This window comes from Monomorium pharaonis, chromosome 9 (genome assembly GCF_013373865.1).
Source record: "Monomorium pharaonis isolate MP-MQ-018 chromosome 9, ASM1337386v2, whole genome shotgun sequence".
Taxonomy (NCBI): Eukaryota; Metazoa; Arthropoda; class Insecta; order Hymenoptera; family Formicidae; genus Monomorium; species Monomorium pharaonis.
In genome coordinates this window covers 16,873,027-16,893,246 of record NC_050475.1, presented here as the reverse complement: position 1 = coordinate 16,893,246, position 20,220 = coordinate 16,873,027, and the positions used below count along the sequence as shown (strand labels likewise).

At 34.5% G+C, this 20,220-nt stretch overlaps 2 protein-coding genes across 5 annotated transcripts in view; one reads left to right on the top strand and one right to left on the bottom strand.

Moving 5' to 3' along the window:
- The first annotated feature begins 1,899 nt into the window (after nt 1–1,899).
- LOC105839375 lies at nt 1,900–11,392 on the top strand. Its single transcript, XM_036292500.1, has 8 exons — nt 1,900–2,282; nt 2,499–4,619; nt 4,692–4,943; nt 5,106–5,771; nt 5,955–6,671; nt 6,894–7,070; nt 7,190–9,172; nt 9,666–11,392. The coding sequence occupies exons 1-8, from the start codon at nt 1,923–1,925 to the stop codon at nt 11,187–11,189; spliced, it is 7,800 nt and encodes a 2,599-aa protein (XP_036148393.1). The 5' UTR covers nt 1,900–1,922; the 3' UTR covers nt 11,190–11,392.
- A 973-nt stretch (nt 11,393–12,365) lies between these two features.
- Nucleotides 12,366–20,220, bottom strand: part of LOC105838764 (fasciclin-3) — a 329,393-nt gene continuing 321,538 nt past the window's right edge. For 3 of the 4 annotated variants that reach the window (XM_012684546.3, XM_036291818.1, XM_012684548.3), the window contains 4 exons: nt 17,546–17,576; nt 17,221–17,301; nt 14,763–14,937; nt 12,366–13,971 (listed from right to left, as the gene is read on the bottom strand). In XM_012684546.3, the coding sequence (XP_012540000.2) occupies nt 13,777–13,971; nt 14,763–14,937; nt 17,221–17,301; nt 17,546–17,576 (482 nt within the window). In that variant the 3' untranslated portion in view covers nt 12,366–13,776. The remainder of the gene's footprint in view (nt 13,972–14,762; nt 14,938–17,220; nt 17,302–17,545; nt 17,577–20,220) is intronic. The other variant, XM_012684549.3, reaches the window with a different exon arrangement.

The window sequence follows — 20,220 nt, the reverse complement described above, 5'->3', positions numbered from 1 at the left end:
TATATTAGTACAACATTATTAATTTACTAAGAAAAATTACATTTTCTTATAGGTTATTAATTTCGATATAAGTTTAGAGTATGCCTAAAAGTAACAAGAAAAAGTAAAAGAAAAGAATTATGACTAAAATGCTGTGTAATTGTCTTATAAAATCAGTCAATAGGTTGTCGGAGAAAATATTACTTAATTATAATTGCTTTACGATATTGCGATTTCATCATATATGAAATATCAAACACAGGATACTCTCGCAATCAACGTGCTCATCCTGTGTCCACAAGAGAGAAACGCGAAAGATTCTCGTAATCAGGTTCAACAACAAAAATGTATTTCGTAGAAAATGGTTATATGTACGCTAATTTTATAATAAATATTTTGTGACTTTATTCATGTATAAATTAATTAATATGCACTATACATTTATCTAGAACTGACTCTGATTAAATGAGAAAACGAAAGCAAATAATCAAAAAAGACACAAGTTTCTTAACATTAAAATAAAAAGGACATTAAATATTACGCGCTAGAGAGAAAAGTATTTTATTATAAAATTATATATTAAAAAATAATTCTATAAGTAATTGTGTGTGTGCTAGAATTTTTTACTGTCATTAAGTGAGGAATTTTAGCAGTTACTTGTGGAATTACTTTAATTCTTTTACTTATGGAATAATACTTATAAAATTCTACTTATGGAATCATTTAATTCATAACACAAATATTAAGAGTAGCCATAATATCTACAAGGATCATAATTATATCACCTTCTCCTCTATAAAATGAAATATTTCTTTGTAATACAATAACAACATTTATTTTAAACATTTGTACATCAAATCAACAAAAAAAGATTTTAAAACTTGTTGCTTTACATATATTTTACTTTTAATTTTTTTTAATTTTTGACAATATAGGTTTGTTTTTATATTTTTTATTCTTCTTGTTTTCCTTTTTTCTGACATTTTTTTTTCGACATTTCTTTTAATTCTTTTTTAATTATTTTTTGTTTATTGTCGCTGTCCTTATTAAAATTATTAATTTTGTCTAATTTCTTTACCTTGCTCTTTAAAATATCATTTTTTTCTTTTCTTTGTTTTTTTATATCTAATGTAATATTAAAAGAAGTCTTTGAATACAGAAATATTAAATTATAAAGCTAAAAGAATTAGTACAGACAAACTTACCTTTAGACTTGATAGAGGAGACGTTATCACGTTGATTAATAATTCATTCTCTCTCAGATAATGAAGGCTGACTTTTCTTTAATATATCGACTGGTGATGTTTTTCTTAATGATTGTACATATTGAGTCTCACGGTTCTTTTGCTTTCTATAATTGTTTTCTATAGAGCTATTATTTTGTTGTCGGTTGTTCTTATTATTGTCACTGATATTCGTCATATTATTTTATTTATTTAAAAATTTATTGCAGTTTTTTTCTCTTACATAACAGTCTTCTCTAGTATGATTTAAAATATATCTGTAAATAAATAATTTATTGTATACGTGTCATATGTCAAATGTTACATGGTTGCGTTTGCTTTGGCGCTTATAATGCTTATAAGTATCATTTGTTTTTTCTTCTATATCAAATTAGTCTGTTGATAATTTCATATAATTTAATCTAACATACAATTTACAATTTAAATTTTTTGTGCACATTGACCGGTCTACTTCGTTCGTCAAAATATTGATTAAACTCGATATTTTTAAATACCAAAATTGTTGGGCGTGAAAAACGTAAACATGATAAGCCGTTGCTTAAAGGCAATTTCATGTGCTTTTATGTCTTTCGTTAATTCAGGTTAACTCATTAACAATTATTTAAATTTTTATTAAGTTAAAGTAAGCTAGTATATGTTATAATAACATTTTTTAAACATTTTCTTAGAAATTTATTAAGAAATATAAAAAATAAAAATATGGAACGTAAGAAAGAGACAGCATCCGATTTGAAAAGATCTAAAGCAAGATCATTCAAGACGAAAATAGGACAGCCTGCTGAATGCAATAACATAGTTTCAATCGAAACTGTCAACACTATCGGAGATGTTACAAAATATGTGAAAATGATCAAGGACGATGCGCCGAGTAGTGACGAGTTTGATAAAGATCTGGAGGAAGAATATCGAAACTTGAACGATATGCTCGATTTACCGAATGACACTTACTCTTTTAGTAAAATTACAACAATGTTACCCTTGTGCGACAAATATGAAGTTTATTCCGGTTCAATTCACTCACACATGCCGTATTTTTCACCATTATCCAGAGGTTATCAGGTGATTATAATGTCTTCTTTATTTAAAGCACATTCTTCTTAGCGTCATTCATAAAGCAGTTCGTAATTTTTAGCATTACATTTTACGTGTCTTTTTTTTGAAAACATTAATTCATTTCTTAAAATTAACAGTTTACTTATTAAAACAATTATCTTTCAAATATAAATATTATTAAAAGTTGTTTTGCAGTTTCTCATTTCGCAGCTCTAATAACAGGGTGGCGCTATAGCGATTGCAGCTTTTGCCACGACTGCGATTCACAAATCTCGCTGCTGGAACGAGACGGTGATCGATCAAATCGTCGAGGACGGCGACACTTTTTACTGCGAGTCCTACAAAGACGTGAACACCGACGATCGTCGGACAATGACCGTCCTTGACTTGAAAAGGACTCTTTTCCTACAAAAAAAGTTTAATGTAAAAGTCTGGATCGAGGATCCGGCATACGCCGGGAAATTCCGTTCTTGTAATCCGACAGAGCTTCATCTGGCGAAAGCGTTGGAGCTATTTTTTGAGCGACACAACGCCGGAATCTTGACCTCGCCGGTACTCAATATAGCGATCTGGAAAGACTCGAAATATTACAATATATTTGATGGTCAGGCACGACGAAAAAGTGGCGAGCCCGCAGCGGACAGGGTTAGCGGATCGGCTAAATTGTTTCTCATGAAAGACTTGATGGGGTTACTGTACATCATTCTCGAAAAGAGTAACGTGCAAAATGAATCCTTTGTGATTTACCCCATATACATCAGCAACGTCGAGACAGTTTCTTCGGAAGATGCCGCGGAGGTCGTAAAGCCACTCGGGAAGGCACGAAGGAGACCAAGCGGATATAAAATTTGTCAGGAATCTCGAGCTGTGATACAGGGATCTTATCATCTAAAGCATCCCGCCATTCCGGAAGCGTTGCGAGGTAAGGGACACCTTATTGTAGCCGTGGCGGCCTTGATATATTCCCGGCTAATCAGTGCCAACGAGTGGACATCCGCTTTGCTTGACCTGATCTTCAATCAGTCCAATATCTACTTGATCGATCTAGTCAGAGTTCTGGAAAAGAAGCTTGACGACGAATTCGAACTTCACTTGAATGATTTGTTGAGCGATATTATCCTTGGAGTGTATTCCGCCAAAGTAAAGATAGATGCAAATGTAATACCAAGTCAAGCGCAGAAAGATAAGATTACTATTGGCAATGGCATAAAAGAGTTCTTTGAGAAGCAAGAAATTGGAATACTTGAGATCAAGAAGATCTTTTATGCAATCTGGAAGGATGGTAAAGCGTACTACTTCCTCGATCCGTTCGCTTGTGACAACGAGGGTTTTAGAATCGATTACAGTGACAGGAAACGTACAACAGGTGATACTATTAGAGATGCTGCTTGTGTGACCATGAATAGCAGCGTAAATGAGGTGGTAGAGACGGTGCTGGAGAATACCGGCAACGAGGAGACGGATCCTTTCCTAATACACGGAGTCAAGGTGCTCTATGTCAAGACGGGAGTGACGCCAGATAGTCCGCTCGAAAAAGTGATTTATCGAGAGAGTGGTACAAACCGTAGACCACAAGCTCCATCGCCACCGGCACCGATAGATGCGAGAGTAAAAACTGATCTGATAGATGTGATTCCACGCTTACAATTAGATTTGCGTAAATTTATAGAAGTATCTATTCAATATCCAGAGATTATGCAAAACATAGAACAATACATGATGAGGGCTGACGAATCAGTAACCATTCTAACACCCCTAGAAAAAGATAAGAAAACAAAAAAAATAGAAGAAATAAATGTAGATGAAGAAGATGAAGATGTTGAAAATGAAGATGTTGAAGATGAAGATGCAGAAGATGAAGATGCAGAAGATGAAGATGCAGAAGATGAAGATGCAAAAGATGAAGATGCAGAAGATAAAGATGCAGAAGATGAAGATGCAGAAGATGAAGATGTTGAAAATGAAGATGTGAAAGATGAATATGTTGAAAATGAAGATGTCGAAATTGAAGATGTGGAAGATGAATATGTTGAAGATGAAGATGTTGAAGATGAAGATGCAGAAGATGAAGATGCAGAAGATGAAGATGCAGAAGATGAAGATGCAGAAGATAAAGATGCAGAAGATAAAGATGCAGAAGATGAAGATGTTGAAAATGAAGATGTGAAAGATGAATATGTTGAAAATGAAGATGTCGAAATTGAAGATGTGGAAGATGAATATGTTGAAGATGAAGATGTTGAAGATGAAGATGTTGAAGATGAAGATGTTGAAGATGAAGATGTTGAAGATGAAGATGTTGAAGATGAAGATGTTGAAGATGAAGATGTTGAAGAAGAGGATGTGGAACAAGAAGGAAAAGAAACAGAAGAAAAAGTAAAGGAAGAAGATAAAGAGAAAGAAAAATATACATATATGGGATATAAAATTATAAACAACCATCGTATTTTCGTTCGCGGCAGCAAGACTTGTATGAGCCCCGATTATCGTCTGCAATCACAAGGTAGACAAGGATTAATAATTGGGTTGACTACATTGACATATAGAAAATTAAAGGATCCAACTAATTGGCTAAGCACAGACGTGGATCAAATTCTTAATATCGGCAACAAGAGTTACGAACAAATTATAACATGGATCAAACAAGGCCGACCGGAAATAAAAGACGCGGAAGAATTGAGAGAGAAAGAAGAGGAAGAAGAGGAAGTAGAGGAGGAGGAGGAGGAGGAGGAGGAAGAGGAGGAGGAAGAAGAGGAAGAGAAGGAGGAGGAGAATGAGGAGGAGGAGGAGGAGGAGGAGGAGGAGGAGGAGGAGGAGGAAGAAGTGGAAGAAGAAGAAGAGGAGGAAGGAGAAGAAGAAGAAGAAGAGGAAAAAGAAATTGTTCGTGAAGTAGCACGCGCTCCAAGTCACTTAGATATTTCTCTTTTACCTCCCAGACTGAAATTAGCCGAAAACGACGTTTTTTTCAAGACAAAGAAGAACGTCGTTGAAGGTGACGCAAATCCTTTGGCTAATCTCGCGGAGGCCCTCGAACGTTACTTCGAACATTATCCCGAAATGATATTGGAAAACAACAAATTAATGTACGCCATTTGGAGAGAAAATGGAAATTTTTTTCTGTTTAATCCTTATGGTAGCGATACAGAAGGATGGCGTCTTTGGAACTACACAGCTTGCTTCATTGTAATGGACAGTCTCAACGAATTGGTCAATCTTCTATATGGCATTTTAGAATACAACGATCCACGTTTCTCACTTCATTTCGTAGCTCTAGACGCAATAAAGGGAAAGTACAAGTCACCCATAGAAATCGTAATCCCGGATGACCAAATAACAAAAAAATTCCAAACAAAATTTCTACCAATTACTGATGAAGATTTACTAAAACTCGAAGAGAAGAAGCCGGATGTCGCCGATATGGAAGTGACGAAGGAGTTTGCTGGAGATAAAGAAGAAGTCTTAAAGGAGGAAGAAGAAGAAGAGGAAGAGGAAGAAGAAGAGGAGGAAGAAGAAAAGGAAGATGAAGAGGGAGAGGAAGAGGAAGAAGAAGAGGAAGAAAAAGAGGAAGAGAAAGAGGAAGAGGATGAGGAAGAGGAAGAGGAAGAGGAAGAGGAAGAGGAAGAGGAGGAGGAAGAAGAGGAAGAGGAGGAAAAGGCGAAAGAAAAAGAATTAGAAAAGTTGGAAGAATATAAAGATCCCGTGTTGCCGGTCGAGGAATCTTTGCAGCCCGATGCACCTTACCGCTTAAACTTGGCTCTCTTGACTTCCACAGTAAAGATCCAAGATCCGACTGAAGAAGAGCTGAATGGTTTGAATGAGGAGATAATAATGGAAAAGATGAAGTATGATCATCCGCCGCCGTACGTGGTGCCTCCAAGGAAAACGTTTCGTATTTTGCTAGAAGCAAAATTGGCGAATAGATCAATCCCGTCTCTTGTATCAAGATTCTCGATAGACTCCAGACTAGAAATAAAAAAAAGCGATGTCCCGGTGGAATCTACTTCAATCGCGATCGTGCCGTTGCTTCGAGACATAAAACCATCAAAGATCATCAAGCTATCTTTGAGGAAGTACTTGTACTCGAGATTACCACCGATCCGCATGGTGCCTTTAAGAGCTATCGACGAGAGTTACATTCAAGATAAAGAAGTCGATAAAACGATTGACAAGAAATATCTTGAACGGGAGAAACTGGACAAAAAGGAAGAATACAACATGTTAGAAAAATTACCGATAGCATCTTATGCTGCAAAACCAGAAGTAATACCAGTTGGACCGGTAATTAAGACTCCCTTTTTAATAAAACGTCTGACATATCCTGATGAACGGAAACGAAAGGGCGTATCAACGACGGAAAAAGCAGCCATCACTGTCAAAAAGGATCTTTGCGATGAGGTAAAACTTCTTTTCAAGTTAATGTTTCCGAAATTTTAGCCTTATCTGCAGGTTAATATATTTTCTAATAATTAAAATATATAATAAAACAGTGTATGCTATAAGATTTAATATAAGAGATAAAGGTTATAAAGTTATCATGTTTTTTTTTTTTAAGAAAAATTTTTACTATTTACGTTTTGCACAAAAGCTTTTCTTAATCTAAATGTTTTTCGCATTTAGCCTTTAAACGAAAAAGATGATAAGATTGAAAAAACGCAAAAAACTATAATTAGTGCCAAGAATAACAAAAAAGAAGTTGTTTCGTCACCGAAAGTTGTTGGTTTCCAAGTAATTTTAAAATATAATATTAGATACTCTAGAATCGCTTATCACATCCGATTGTACAAACAAAACATCGTAAGCATTTAATATCATGCAAGTCATTGTGTGCGTCAAGAATTCATTAACTGAACAATAATTGATATATCTGCCTTTTTCTAAACATTTATGTAATTAGAAATATGATAAGTGAATGATTAAATACACAATTTAAATATTATTTTAAGGTAGTGGATGAAGATTTAGAAATAATACGAGGCAATCTAAGGCTGCTAGATCGCGCAAGAATCGAAACTTCTTATTTCAAGCCCTGCTACATCGCGGCTATAGTTTGCATTCTAATCAAAATCAAGAAAGATGCAGATCGTTTTAGCGATAGAATTCTGGATCAAGTAATTCTTTTTACCGAATCTCTTAATGAATTTATTGGTAGATTGCAATACGATGGATATAGGACATTTGATAACCTGGAGATCTTTGACACAAATTTCAATATTATTCTGAAAGAAGTTATTTCCGCCGATCCCGAGAGATCTCCATCCGACGAGCTTGATATAGTCGTTAGTAAATTTCTAGAAAAAAATCAGACTGGTATATTGGTGTTGTTAAATTGCGCCTACGCAATTTGGATGGCGGATGATAGATATTATCTTTTCGATCCTTATCCTTGCGACGAGAGGGGGAACGCCAACGAGGAAGGTTACTGTTGTCTTATGAGATTCCGCGATTTGAGATCCATGCTCGATAGAATTAAAGAGAACGCCGGCGAAACTGCGAAAAAATCTTTCCGTCTCTACACCATAGTGATCGCTTATATGGAAGTAGACCCAAGCTTATATGGAAGTAGATCTAAACGGAAACGAAAGAAAGGTGTCAAGCGTCGCATAAGGTTAAAAGACCCATCAGAAGAGTCGATTCTTAGCGAAACGGAACGGGACATGAGTCGGCCGGCAGTCGAGGCGGAAATATCTCTGATCGAATTAGCCGAGTGGGTTACTTCGCATGCAGAATTGGATCTGTATCGTGACGGCGCGGCAACCGGTTTCACACCGATGCGGAACTACGAGGCTTCGATGCTCGAGGTAAGCGTTTTGGAGGACGACATCACGACGCCTACGTTGGAGCCTACATCGACGAGCCTTCAGGGTCGCGAGGAAATGGCGGAGGTGAAAACAGTATCGTTCGGCAGGATATTTCGTAACCATTCGTCCGTAGCGATCCCCATCGATCTTTGCATCATGGCATGGTCGTTGATATACGATCCTGCGTCTTGGTCGGAACGCACTGTCAATGGTTTGATCGAAGCTGCCTTCGATTGCGCCTTCGACAACGTCCTGGCAAGCGAGGACACTTCCGTGAGTGACATGATCGATGCGGTGCTGCCGGAATTCGAGGTAGCGGATTATGCATTCCGGGTGGAATTCGCGCCACTGCACCACGGCATCCTGTACGCCACGGAGGGATGGAATCTCGCGATGACCCTGGAGAAGATATTAGAGATGACGACCTACACCGGCGCGATCATCGTCTGCGATGACGCTCACGTGGGCGTCATAAAACACGGCAAGAATTATTTTGCCTGGTGGACGGTCGCGGGGACGAAAAGCCTGAGAATGATCGCGTCTAGCAACTTAGGCGATTTTCTTAAACTGATCGTTAAGGTGATCGATGTGCCAGAGGAGATTGAATTCACGGTGAGAGTGGTTACCATATCCTATGCTCGAAAAATGGATCCAGATTACAGTGATATCAAGGGCCTTCACGAGCCGAGAATGACGACGGTGTCGCTGCCAGAGATTCACCGGAAAGAGATTTCGAAGTCTTCCGAGGCGATCTTCAAGACGACCGCAAAGAAACCGATTTTTATACTCGGAACAGTAGCTCTTCGTGATCGCGACAGTCTGCAGGAGCCGCGGACAAAGCGTTGCTATTTTGTCGCGTTACTGGCGGTCGTGATAAAGAGGGACATCGTTCAGTCACCACTTCCCGCCATGATCGACAGAGTCCTCGAAGTGGCGGAAAATTTGTACAGAGGGTTCCCCGAATCGAAATTTCACGCAGAGCATATCTTGCGAAATGTCCCGCTGATGAACAGACTATTTAATCTTCGTGATTGCGCGCTACCTTTGGTCGTGTTGACGACGAATTCTCACACCGGTAGAAAAGATTTTTACGTGCAGGTGAGTACTAACTAAGAAAACATAATTTTTTTCTTCTCATATCTTTTTATTTCTTTATATATATATATATATATATATATATATATATATTAAAATACTATTCTTCTATTTGTTTATAATTTTGTTCACAATAATTAATTTTTTTAATATGTTTATAATTTAATGTTACTTCACATTTTTATTAATTACATTTGAATATATTCTGCCAGTTTTATTCATTGAAATAATTGTCAAAAATATTTTAATATTTTTATCTTTTTGTTTCTATTCTATTTTCGTTTTATTCTATTTTGCTTTTTATTTCCTTCTTTTTTATTACATATTTTAATACATTAATAATATAAATCTTTTTCTAATTATTTTATTCATTTAAAATTGTTTATTACAAAGAAATAAATAGTGTAGATTATATTTAAAATTTATTAAAAGTTATTTAATAAATAGTTTTAACTCTTAAACTTTATTACATGTTTAAAAGCAATGGTTCGTTTAGGTAAAACATCATCTGAAACGCTACTTTAAAATGCATACAAGCGGCATACTGCATTTTACCAATTGCTGCTACGGCTTTTGGTACTCGAGAGCGACAAAGTGCTACTACTATTTAGATCCTTATCGGTGTGACTGGAGAGGCAGAAAGACTTCCGTTACCGGCAAGGCCTGCCTGTGCATCTTCTCTTCCGTGCGTCAAATGGTGAAGCACATGTGTCTTAATCAGTACGAAACCACAACCGGATTCTTTATCCACAGAATACACGTCACTTCCATCGACGCGTCACCGTTCGAGAAGTTCCAGGAAGATCCGATGTGGGTCTATCTGGACTATCACTGGAACTTTGCGCATTCGATTATGAAATCGCGTAAGAAAGCGAAAGGCGGCGACCGATCGGATCCGTTAAAGATCGATCGTCGTTTTTGGAAGAACTACGCGATTGAGGTGATCGGTTTGATTTATTCCGTTTGGGGCACAATCGGCGCGTACGATCATCGGTTTGGCGAACGAGCTGGAAAAAACCGCACCGCTATTTGCGTAGCTGTCCTGGCCATGCAGAATCTTTGTCATCCTTCGCGGTGGAATCCGGCCGTCCTGGACTCGGCCGTGATCTGCGGGGACTCCTACTATACGGAGAGCTTGAAGAGTTTAATGCGGAAATGTTCAAAGTGCGAGAACAGGTTCGGCTTGCGGACCTCCTTCAGGATATTCCCACACTCGTGGACTATAGACTTTGGCACGAGCGTGTACGGAATTCTGTACGGCAATCAAAACGAATCAACGTTGACCGACGCGTTAATATCGGCCTTTGAGGAAGCCCATAACGTCGTCATTGAGTGTAATGGGATCACCTTGGCGGCATTGGCAACCAAGGACGCTTATTATGTCGCTGATCCCTGCTGGATCGGACCGCCGTTGTTCGCGAGAAATCGCGGTGCGATTTATGTTCTGCGTTGCAAAAATATAAATGTTTTAGTATACGCCATTACAAAAATATTTAACACCAATCAGAGAATTGGCGTATACATTACGCCATTGTATCTCGCGTTTGATCGTGAAGACTTTGACGCAGATCTCCGTATCACGGAAAGAAAGATTCTTCCAAGATCCTTGCAGAAGATTCCGGGAAAGATTGAAGATCCCGGTATACCTATTCGCGGAGCGTTCACGGTACCCGACGAGGATTCTTATTTGCAATACCAACAGCATCTTGCTGAGAGCGTTAGCAGAGATTTCCAATTGGAGAGTTTACAACTTCAATGTACGGAACCTACATTAAATCCCGAAAAGGCGAACAATGCGCTCGTGAGCACCAAATGGCGTCTGAATCTCGGTAAAGCGCGTTCGCGGAAAAGACCACTCTCGGATCGTGATAGAACAAAAGATGATCTATTGGAATACGCCGATTCTGTGACCGATCTATGCCAGAGGCAAATTTCTACGATGGATTTAATTTCAGTAAGCGATCGTTATTCAAGATCAGTAGATTTCATCAGTGACGATACTCCAGATCATCGAATGTAGCGATTTCGACAAGCGCGGAATATTCTCGAAAGAACAACAATAGTTTACTTCATTGTTTACCCTAGAAATAAAAGAAGCTCGAATTATTGCTGAAAAAGACGTTCAGTTTAGAGCATTCTGACAAATCAAGCGATGTAGTACAAGAATAATCCAAAACAAAATGGAAATTTTGTGAATAAATAAAGAAAAATTATTAAAGACGACGACTAAGAACGTAAATAGGCATTACGTTTTTTTTTTTTCAAGATGCTGTCGGCATGATAATGAAGAGCAAAATACGATTGATTGTGATCTCATGCGGTTATATATGATTATTATGCAAGATCGATTCGTTTGGAAATTTACCGAGGTTATTTCGTTTCACGGAAAATAATAACTAAGAAAAACTTAATGTTCTTTAATAAAAAGATAGTGCTGGAACATTTTCACTTATATAACTATTATTTCTTTATATATAAATTCCATTACGTGCAAATTAACATCTAATGTCTATAATTTTGGTATTAATTATTAGTATTGTATATAATTCATTATATATAATAGTTAATTTTACACATGTAAAATTGTTAAGTAAGTATACATATAAATGTTATTTAACAATTAATAAAGGCATAAATAGTAAACTTATCATTCTTGATTAAATTTACAACTTAAATTTATAACTTGTAAAACTCTAATACTGCGTTAATAATTCTTTAAATAATACCTAATGTACATGTGTATAATTGTGTGTTATTATAATATATTATATATATTTCTTACAAAAATTATTGTATATATTAGGTGTTGATTTATACGTAATGCTAATAATATTTTATACATAAAAAGATAATAGTTTTATAATTGAAAATGTCTTGGTTCTTGTGTTTAATGAATCATTAAGTTTTTCCCAACGTTGTTTTTATGAGATGAAATAACTCCAATAAATTTTCAAACAAATTGATATACTTGCCTAATGATGTAACCACATGAGACCGCAATTAACTTTTACCTTACTTACCTTTGTTAATATCTAGATCATTAATTAAATTAAATATTATTTACCACATTTTTTCAGGATAAAATAATTATCTTAAAAATAGAAAAATTTGAGAAATTATGAAAGATTTAGTAAAGAAAGTTTATGTTTATTAAAAGATTAAGTAAATGAAAGGAAAAAAATAAATAAAGACTTAATAAATTTTATATAATTTATTCACATATATTTTTCGCTTATTTATCAAAATAAATGCATAAAAAAGTAACTAAAATTGTTAGTATTGGACGGCGAAATACGCTTGAATAGACATATTCGTAGGTTTCATACCTAGAATACAATCGAACTAATCAAACGGAATTTATAATCGACTTATGTTTAGATTTATACCGCTGTGATTAGTTTACAACTTCAATGTTTAGTTTAATACAATAACATGTTAAACCTATCTTATAAAAAGTAGTACACACCTTCTAAATTGCTTAAAAATAACGCAAGACAACACGCAAATCTTACATCATATTTATCAGCAAAAATGTTTCACATATATTTAATAAAAAAGATATTGTACGGCTTAAATATAAAATTTTTAAGTACATTTTATATATAAAAATGATTTTGCTTAAAGGTCGTTTTTATAGCTTTATTCGTCTGAATGTTTTTTTATGTAAATTTCCTTTTTCGTATAACTAATATATATTTTCAAGACTTTCGCAACTTTTCATATTTTGAATAATTAAATTATTTAATTATAAACGACTTTTAAGCGTATAATTTGTACGTAATATAATTACCATTATTACGCTTATTGATTATTTAAGGATAATAACAACATGAACGATAATATTTAAGTACGTTTAACATGATAATTAGCGCAACATCGCGATAGTCATATACGCTTAAACAAAAAAAATATTAGGAAGAATAAGAAAAGATATATTCTTATAGAATGTTTTCTCAAAAAGCAAATTAATGTAACAAAATTTCATTAATAAAATTTAAATAAAATTGTTTAGCTATTCAGAACTAAAATAATTGGACGGCTAAAGATCATATCTTCCATAAAATTCTCGTCCATGAAATATCGATCGCACACTGAAAGAGCAACATCAATTATTTTAGCAATAAGTAATCATGTTTACATTCATTTTTCTAGGACACGTTGTGAACTTACAAAGCAATCATACGCCGCAGTGTATTATATATGATTTTCGGTAAGGTTCAGTAAATGTTATCTCCCGAATTCGATAATAATCAGCATAGATATAAAAGGATATCGGAGAACATTGACATAAGATTACCCACCGTACAATAAATTATCACACGTACGGAGACATATAATCATGGAGTTTTGATTAACGAGGAACGTCAGCCGTGTCCATTTTCGTTCATATATGCAAACATTCATATAAACGATCGTACAAATAAAATTGCAATAAAAAAATCGATAACGAGTAATATACTTTGAAATTTTTCTCGAGTTTGTGCATTTATTTTATTATCGGCTTCTTTGTAAAAAAAATCCATTTTGCGGAAAAAAATTGGACATTATTCTGAAATGTGAAAAGGGGGAATACTCGGTCGTCTTAATTGTTTTTACGAAGACATTAATTATTTGTCTGCCGTTTCCTCGGTTTCTGGTTTCGCGTACAAGATTTCAGCATACTCGGTTTTATCTTCATTAATTCGGCGAGGTGCGACACTTTGTTGCTGTTGCGTAAGATCTAATTCTGCGTATACTATTCCACTCTCGCCTGTTGGAGGGTTCGTTCTGCCTTCCTGCACGGCCGGTTCAACAGTCGGAAGCTATATTATATTTTTTTCAAATGTGAAATATTTAATTATTAAAAAATTTTGATAATACATATTAGTGTCGTGATATTTAGATTATAATATATTTCTTTTTCTAAAAAATCTAAATACATAGGTGATTTCTTTTTCGCTCAATCTAGATTTTTCTAGATCGAGCGAAAAAATTTGATGCGATTGAATTTAATATTTATATAAAAGTATATCAATTATTTAAGCTGAAACGGAAAGATTATGATGAATAAAATTAGTAATAATTTATCAATACAATTATTTAAGACTTTATTTATTGTAAAAGTCATGACTGCGACATTTAGATTATAATATAACACACACACACACACACACACACACACACACACACACACACACACACACACACACACACACACACACACACACACACACACACACACACACACACACACACACACACACACACACACACACACACACACACACACACACACCACGTTATCTCCTTTTAATAATTTTGTTTGATTCGTTCAAATAATTCGATAATTTTTAAAGATTTTACAAGAGAAGAATTTTATATAATTAATAATAATTTAATTTTTAATATTTCATATAATCGATGTCAAAGATTTAAAAAAAAGATCTTATCTTATTTCTATTACAATATCAATTAATATATATTGTATACATAGTTTAAAAATTTTTTTCTGACATATATGTATAATCGTAAATCGAATTTATTTTAAAAAAAGCGATAATTGTATAAAAATGATATTAATTACGAATAAGTCAACGTGAAAGACGACAATTACCTTTTCGTCATCGACAGTAACCACAGTCTTCATAGTGTCTGTATCAGCGCCGGACACTTTATCTTTGTTCTTTCCAAACAATCGAGATAGATTGATTCTCGGTCTTCGTTGTCCTCGTGACGACGCTCCGTCCACCTCCGATCGGGAGTATTTACCGGCGCTCTCTGTGTCACTTCTATGTACATATATATACGTATAATGAAGAAAGAATTAAGTTGTCTCTTTCGTGATACGTCTCACCAACACGTGACAATAGTTCACGAGCAAAAAAAACATTGAATATTATGCAGCGCTTACAGTGTTAACTTTTTGATATATTAGAAAAGAATAATTTAATAAATTTATGTATTTTAAATTATAAATGTTTTAATAGTTATTAACAATTATTAATAAATAAAATTATTGCATGTGTGTGTGTAGGCACATGGCGTGTATATCATGTTCTTTTTTTCCGAATGACTGAGATTAATACATGTACTGTTCAGATGTTTTATAATTATCACATGCGCATGTTATGCAATTAACCTGTAGCTTCGCACGTCAAGTACGGGTTATTAGTGGGGTTATTAAGGGGATCTTCCATATTTTTTGCCAATTTGTTCTCTTCTTTGCTCTTGTTCATGTGTAATTAAAACTATGATTAAAATAATTAAAAAGATGATGCAATGACTCTGTTGTAAAAAGTATTTGAGAAACATAGTGTTTTGCAAAATTGTTTCTCTTATTTATCAAAGAGACTCGTGGTGCTAGGTCTGTATTTTATGATTGCAAATCACACGCGGAGAAAGAATTGTAAATATTAAAGTTTTTAGAAAGTTTCATGTAACATGGTGTACCGTATGATAATAGACACTGTTTCTCCGTGTCGCGCATGATGCAATCGATTATCCAATAAAACTCAACGACACGGTTATAAAATTAATTGACTTAGCGTAGCGTTAGTTTAGAATGATGCATACACAGGAATTTTACTTCCGAGAAAGTTACAACATAAGCGCCACGGTTAACACAGATTGCTACATAAATTGCAACAAAACAGCATTGGATAAAGCACGCATATCAATTGAATGAAGCACGCATAAATTAAGTTTTCACACTTCAGATTAAAAGGGGATCGTATAAGCGGCCTTGATCGATTGATTATAAATGCAATTCTCTAGAAGCCTAAAAAAAAAAAAACACGGGGGGAGGCGACTCGCATATCATAAGCAGTGATTACATGCCTCGCGCTGCACCGAGCGGTATATTTTCCTTTCTTTTTTGTTCTACATTCTATTTTCTTGCAACAAATTATCATCTTTTTGTTACAGGATAGATATTGCGTAGCAGCAGCCGCCTTGCTGATGTCACACCTTTTGCAAATTTTTTTTCCATAAAAAAAAATTCTTTGTAACAATCCTGACTTGTCGGAATCAAATCTTATACACAAAGCAACAAAGTTATTATTGTTATTATTATTTTCTTCTGGGAAAGAGGGACTCGCGAACTGTGAACTTTCGTCATCGAGATAAAATACGCGCGGCAATAGTAACTAATTATAACTTTACAAGTATCTTTTATCGCATTTTTAGGATTTTTGCGGATCATAAACATTGCAAAATTGTGTAGAAATGTGTAAATTCGCGCTAAGATCTTTGCGAGTAAAATAATTTTTTGTTCCACCATAAGGATCGTTGTATCGTTAGCGCTTAATATTTTTTACATCCTGTTCTTTGGCCTTCCCTAAATAATAAGACACACAATTATAAAAGCAAAAGTAGGGCATGGAATGAAAGAATCTCATATCGCTGCGTGGAATAGGGGAATCGGCCAGCTGCTTGATTCAGAGTTTTAATTGCCTGGTTGTATCTCGCACTAATCTGTGTAATGCGATTGCGTAAATAAGACACGCGCCAAAGCTTACCCAGCATTCTGTACCAACTCCGACCTCATTTTTTTGTTTTTGTTTATCACATTGATATGAGAATTAGGTCATTCATATTCAGATCAATTATATTTTAATACAACCGTCTGTGTAGCCGGCATTCACCGTTAAGCGGTTTGCTCAAATAACTTTTCGATGTTTCTTTTCGTATTTTTAATTATTCTAAATTAATTATAAATATTAACAGCGATATTTTAATTATAATGCCAAACCAAAAAATAATGCTGGATTATTTCCGCAACGTATATCGATAACTGTAATGAAGTTGATTGATCTTTTTTACTTCTTCAGTTCGTGAGCTAATAAAGGGTTTTAATCTATTGTAAGATTTATTTTTGCTGGTGACACGGTGAGACGAGGAACAGTTCCCAGTTTGATCAAATTGCGCAGAAAACGAGCGGTGAACAATACTTTGTTGGCCGCCGTCTTTCCGGGCAATTTAATCCAATTCTGTCCGACAAGTAAGAAAAGCGAGCGCGTCGACGGACACATCCGACATTGCGAACGAATAAAATAAAAAAAGCTGCTGCTTGCCTTTTTCTAACGACATCGGCCGTAGTTTTCGATTTGCCGAGGTGAAGAAGACTAACGCCCGTCGCTGGGTCCGCGAAGTCTCTGAAAATGTGCATGCTTGGCAAAAGTCTACGGAAACGACAATCGGGTCGAGTGACGGAAAAGCGACGAAGAGATTTTACTATTCGTCCCTGAATCGCGTCACACGGCTGAATTAAATTTAAGCATTATAGAAAAGTGAAGTATTAGTTATGACGTCGGTGCGAGTGTGATAGATATTGCAAGCGAGAGTGCGATAATGTGGATTGAATATCAACATATCAACATAATTTTTCGATATACTCACGACTCCCCGAGATTCCTGGTAGATGAGTGACCTGAAAACGATAAGGAGAAGTTTCGCTTTAATTTGGCAATTAAATATACAATTTTTTGTAAATAAATTCAAAACACTGAAAGAGAGACCAAATGCGTGCTCGCTTATATAAGTTTATCTGATGACCTATAAAAGTAGATTTTAGGATTTATTATAATTTAAATACTTTTTTTAAATTATATTTATTTTTAATTAAAAAATGTTTTTGAGATTAATATTGTTGACGGTTAATAATTTAAGTTGTATTGCTACTCATTTAATGCAATCCCATTAAAAAATTACATCCTTTATTGCACATGTACACGTATTTAATACTTTCCTATGTAATATTTTTTTATATAATTAAAAAATTCACTAAAGATATTGTTAAGATAAAAGGATTTCATACGTAACTGATTCAAGAAATTTTATACTCTAAAATTATACAATTTTGTGCTCAAAGCGCTTAAAACAAGTCATATTATTTTCATATCTAGCTAGAAGGCAGTACATTGTCAGTAAGATGATGTGAATCATTAACTCTTAATTTATGATGTCAATCAATCAGTGTTTTTATATTTCTTTTTCTTTTAGTTTTTTGCAATTAAATTCTATACTGCATATGAAGTTCACTCATGTAAGTACAGACGTCTCTTAATGAATAATGTTAAATGAATAATTGTGTTTTCTCGTTAAATAAAAAATATGGAAAAAAGTATCATTAATGTCGTAATTTATAGATTAATTATCATCCTAACTAGTTTAGCTATCGCGTTAAAAAACATTCTGTATTTCATGCTATAGAAATCAAAATCCTGAAGTTGTACAGTATAAAATCATAAATAAATAAGTTTGAATGAAAGGATACATCTCTCAACGTATATGCGTATATTTAAAACAAATGTTTTATTTCAAAAATCATACGATATCTAAGTATAATATCATAGCGACGAATAAACTTATAATTAATTATACATACAGCTCTCTATATATTAATTTCATTTGAATCCTTAGATATACTTTTCTCTCGCCTATCGCATTGTATCTACAAGTAGAGATACAAAATGTTATCGTTTCTCGCGCGCGCGGTTGCGGCGTAGCTAGTTCATCTTAATTGCGACTGTGTAACCGTCATTTAAACCGTTTTGTTTGCTTAATTAGAGAGTCAGCGATCTCCGGAACTATTCCTGAAATCGATCGCCAACGGCGCCGTTTCGATTGGGCCCTTAATCGGAAATGACGAGATAACGATGTCGCGCAAACGCAATTTTTCGGTGACTGCGATTTCGCGCGGCATTTATTTAGCTCCTAAAAAATGCTTCAAAGAGAAGAGAACACCAATTGCAGGTATTTATAATATATTTCGCGATCCGGCGCGAATCAGCGCCGCCATCGCATTCATTATCTTACTCTAGACTTACGTTTTAACATAAATATATCTATATAATATAATATATATAGTCTATATATACCCCATATGGCCAACGATCATGCTCCTCAATAACGTATGTCATCTTTTCGATAATATTACGAATTTTACAAATGTTCATTCAAACTCTAGTTGTCACAGGGCAACGAAAAAATGCGATTAAACGCAATTCTATATACGTGAACATCTGTATGTCTGTATGTATATTTATATATACATGTTTGTGTATATATATATATATAATAAAAGCATGATCATCGAAATTTAAGTCGTACACATCAAAAGTATTATTACAATACAATTAATTAATTATAATAAGAATTACGCAATAAATGTATTAATATTAATGAAACGTATTAAAATTTTATTTTATAGGGAAATTTTTGTACGCAAATGAGTATAAAATCATTTCGCATCTTCTTTTTCTTCTTCGTATTAAAATCAAGTTGTATAATGATTTCTCGATCTGAATAAATGAGATAAACAGCGCAATAAATCGGAATGAATCGCAGTCTACGACGATACACGCGTATATGTCACGCATTTTGTAAACACCGATAATTCATGAAAGCGGGTGGGTGTTTTGCAGTTTCAAGTAAATTCTTATCGAGTAGAAACGTGTTAATTTGTGACCTATAAATTAAAATGAAGGCTGTACGTAATTGTTTTTTCGTATGGCATTTTATAAATATGATAAAAAGTCGTAAGAAACGGTTTTTTGGCAGTGATCTTCGACGTTGTCTTTACTGTGTATGTATTTCCGGAACTGTTCGAACTTATCTAATCTCGTGAGTTTCCTTGAAACGATTCTCACGGTTGTTTGCGTACAGTAATAGCAAATGTAATAATAATCGATACAGAGAAAATCACCGAAAGAATTCACCGACAAAATTGAAATTAGAGAAAAAAATAAATTGTTTTTGTCTGAATATATATAAGCCAAACTGTCCTCTATTGATTTATTTTGAAATCAATGGAAGACTTTCAACACTCGAGTTCTGTGGATTAAACTTTTAAAGCAAATCTGGTAAGATCTTCGCGATAATCTTCACGGAAAATTTTTGCTACCGCTTATTAAAAAAAAAAAAAGTACCTTAAACAAATCCTCATTTAATTCCCAATGAAATTAATGCTGTTACCGTACGCTTGAGAGTTTATGTGCTGAGAGTGACTTTCAGTTAGCAAAAGTTCTCGATAGATTTGAGAAAGAATATTCGCGCGCTTCATTCTTCAATAA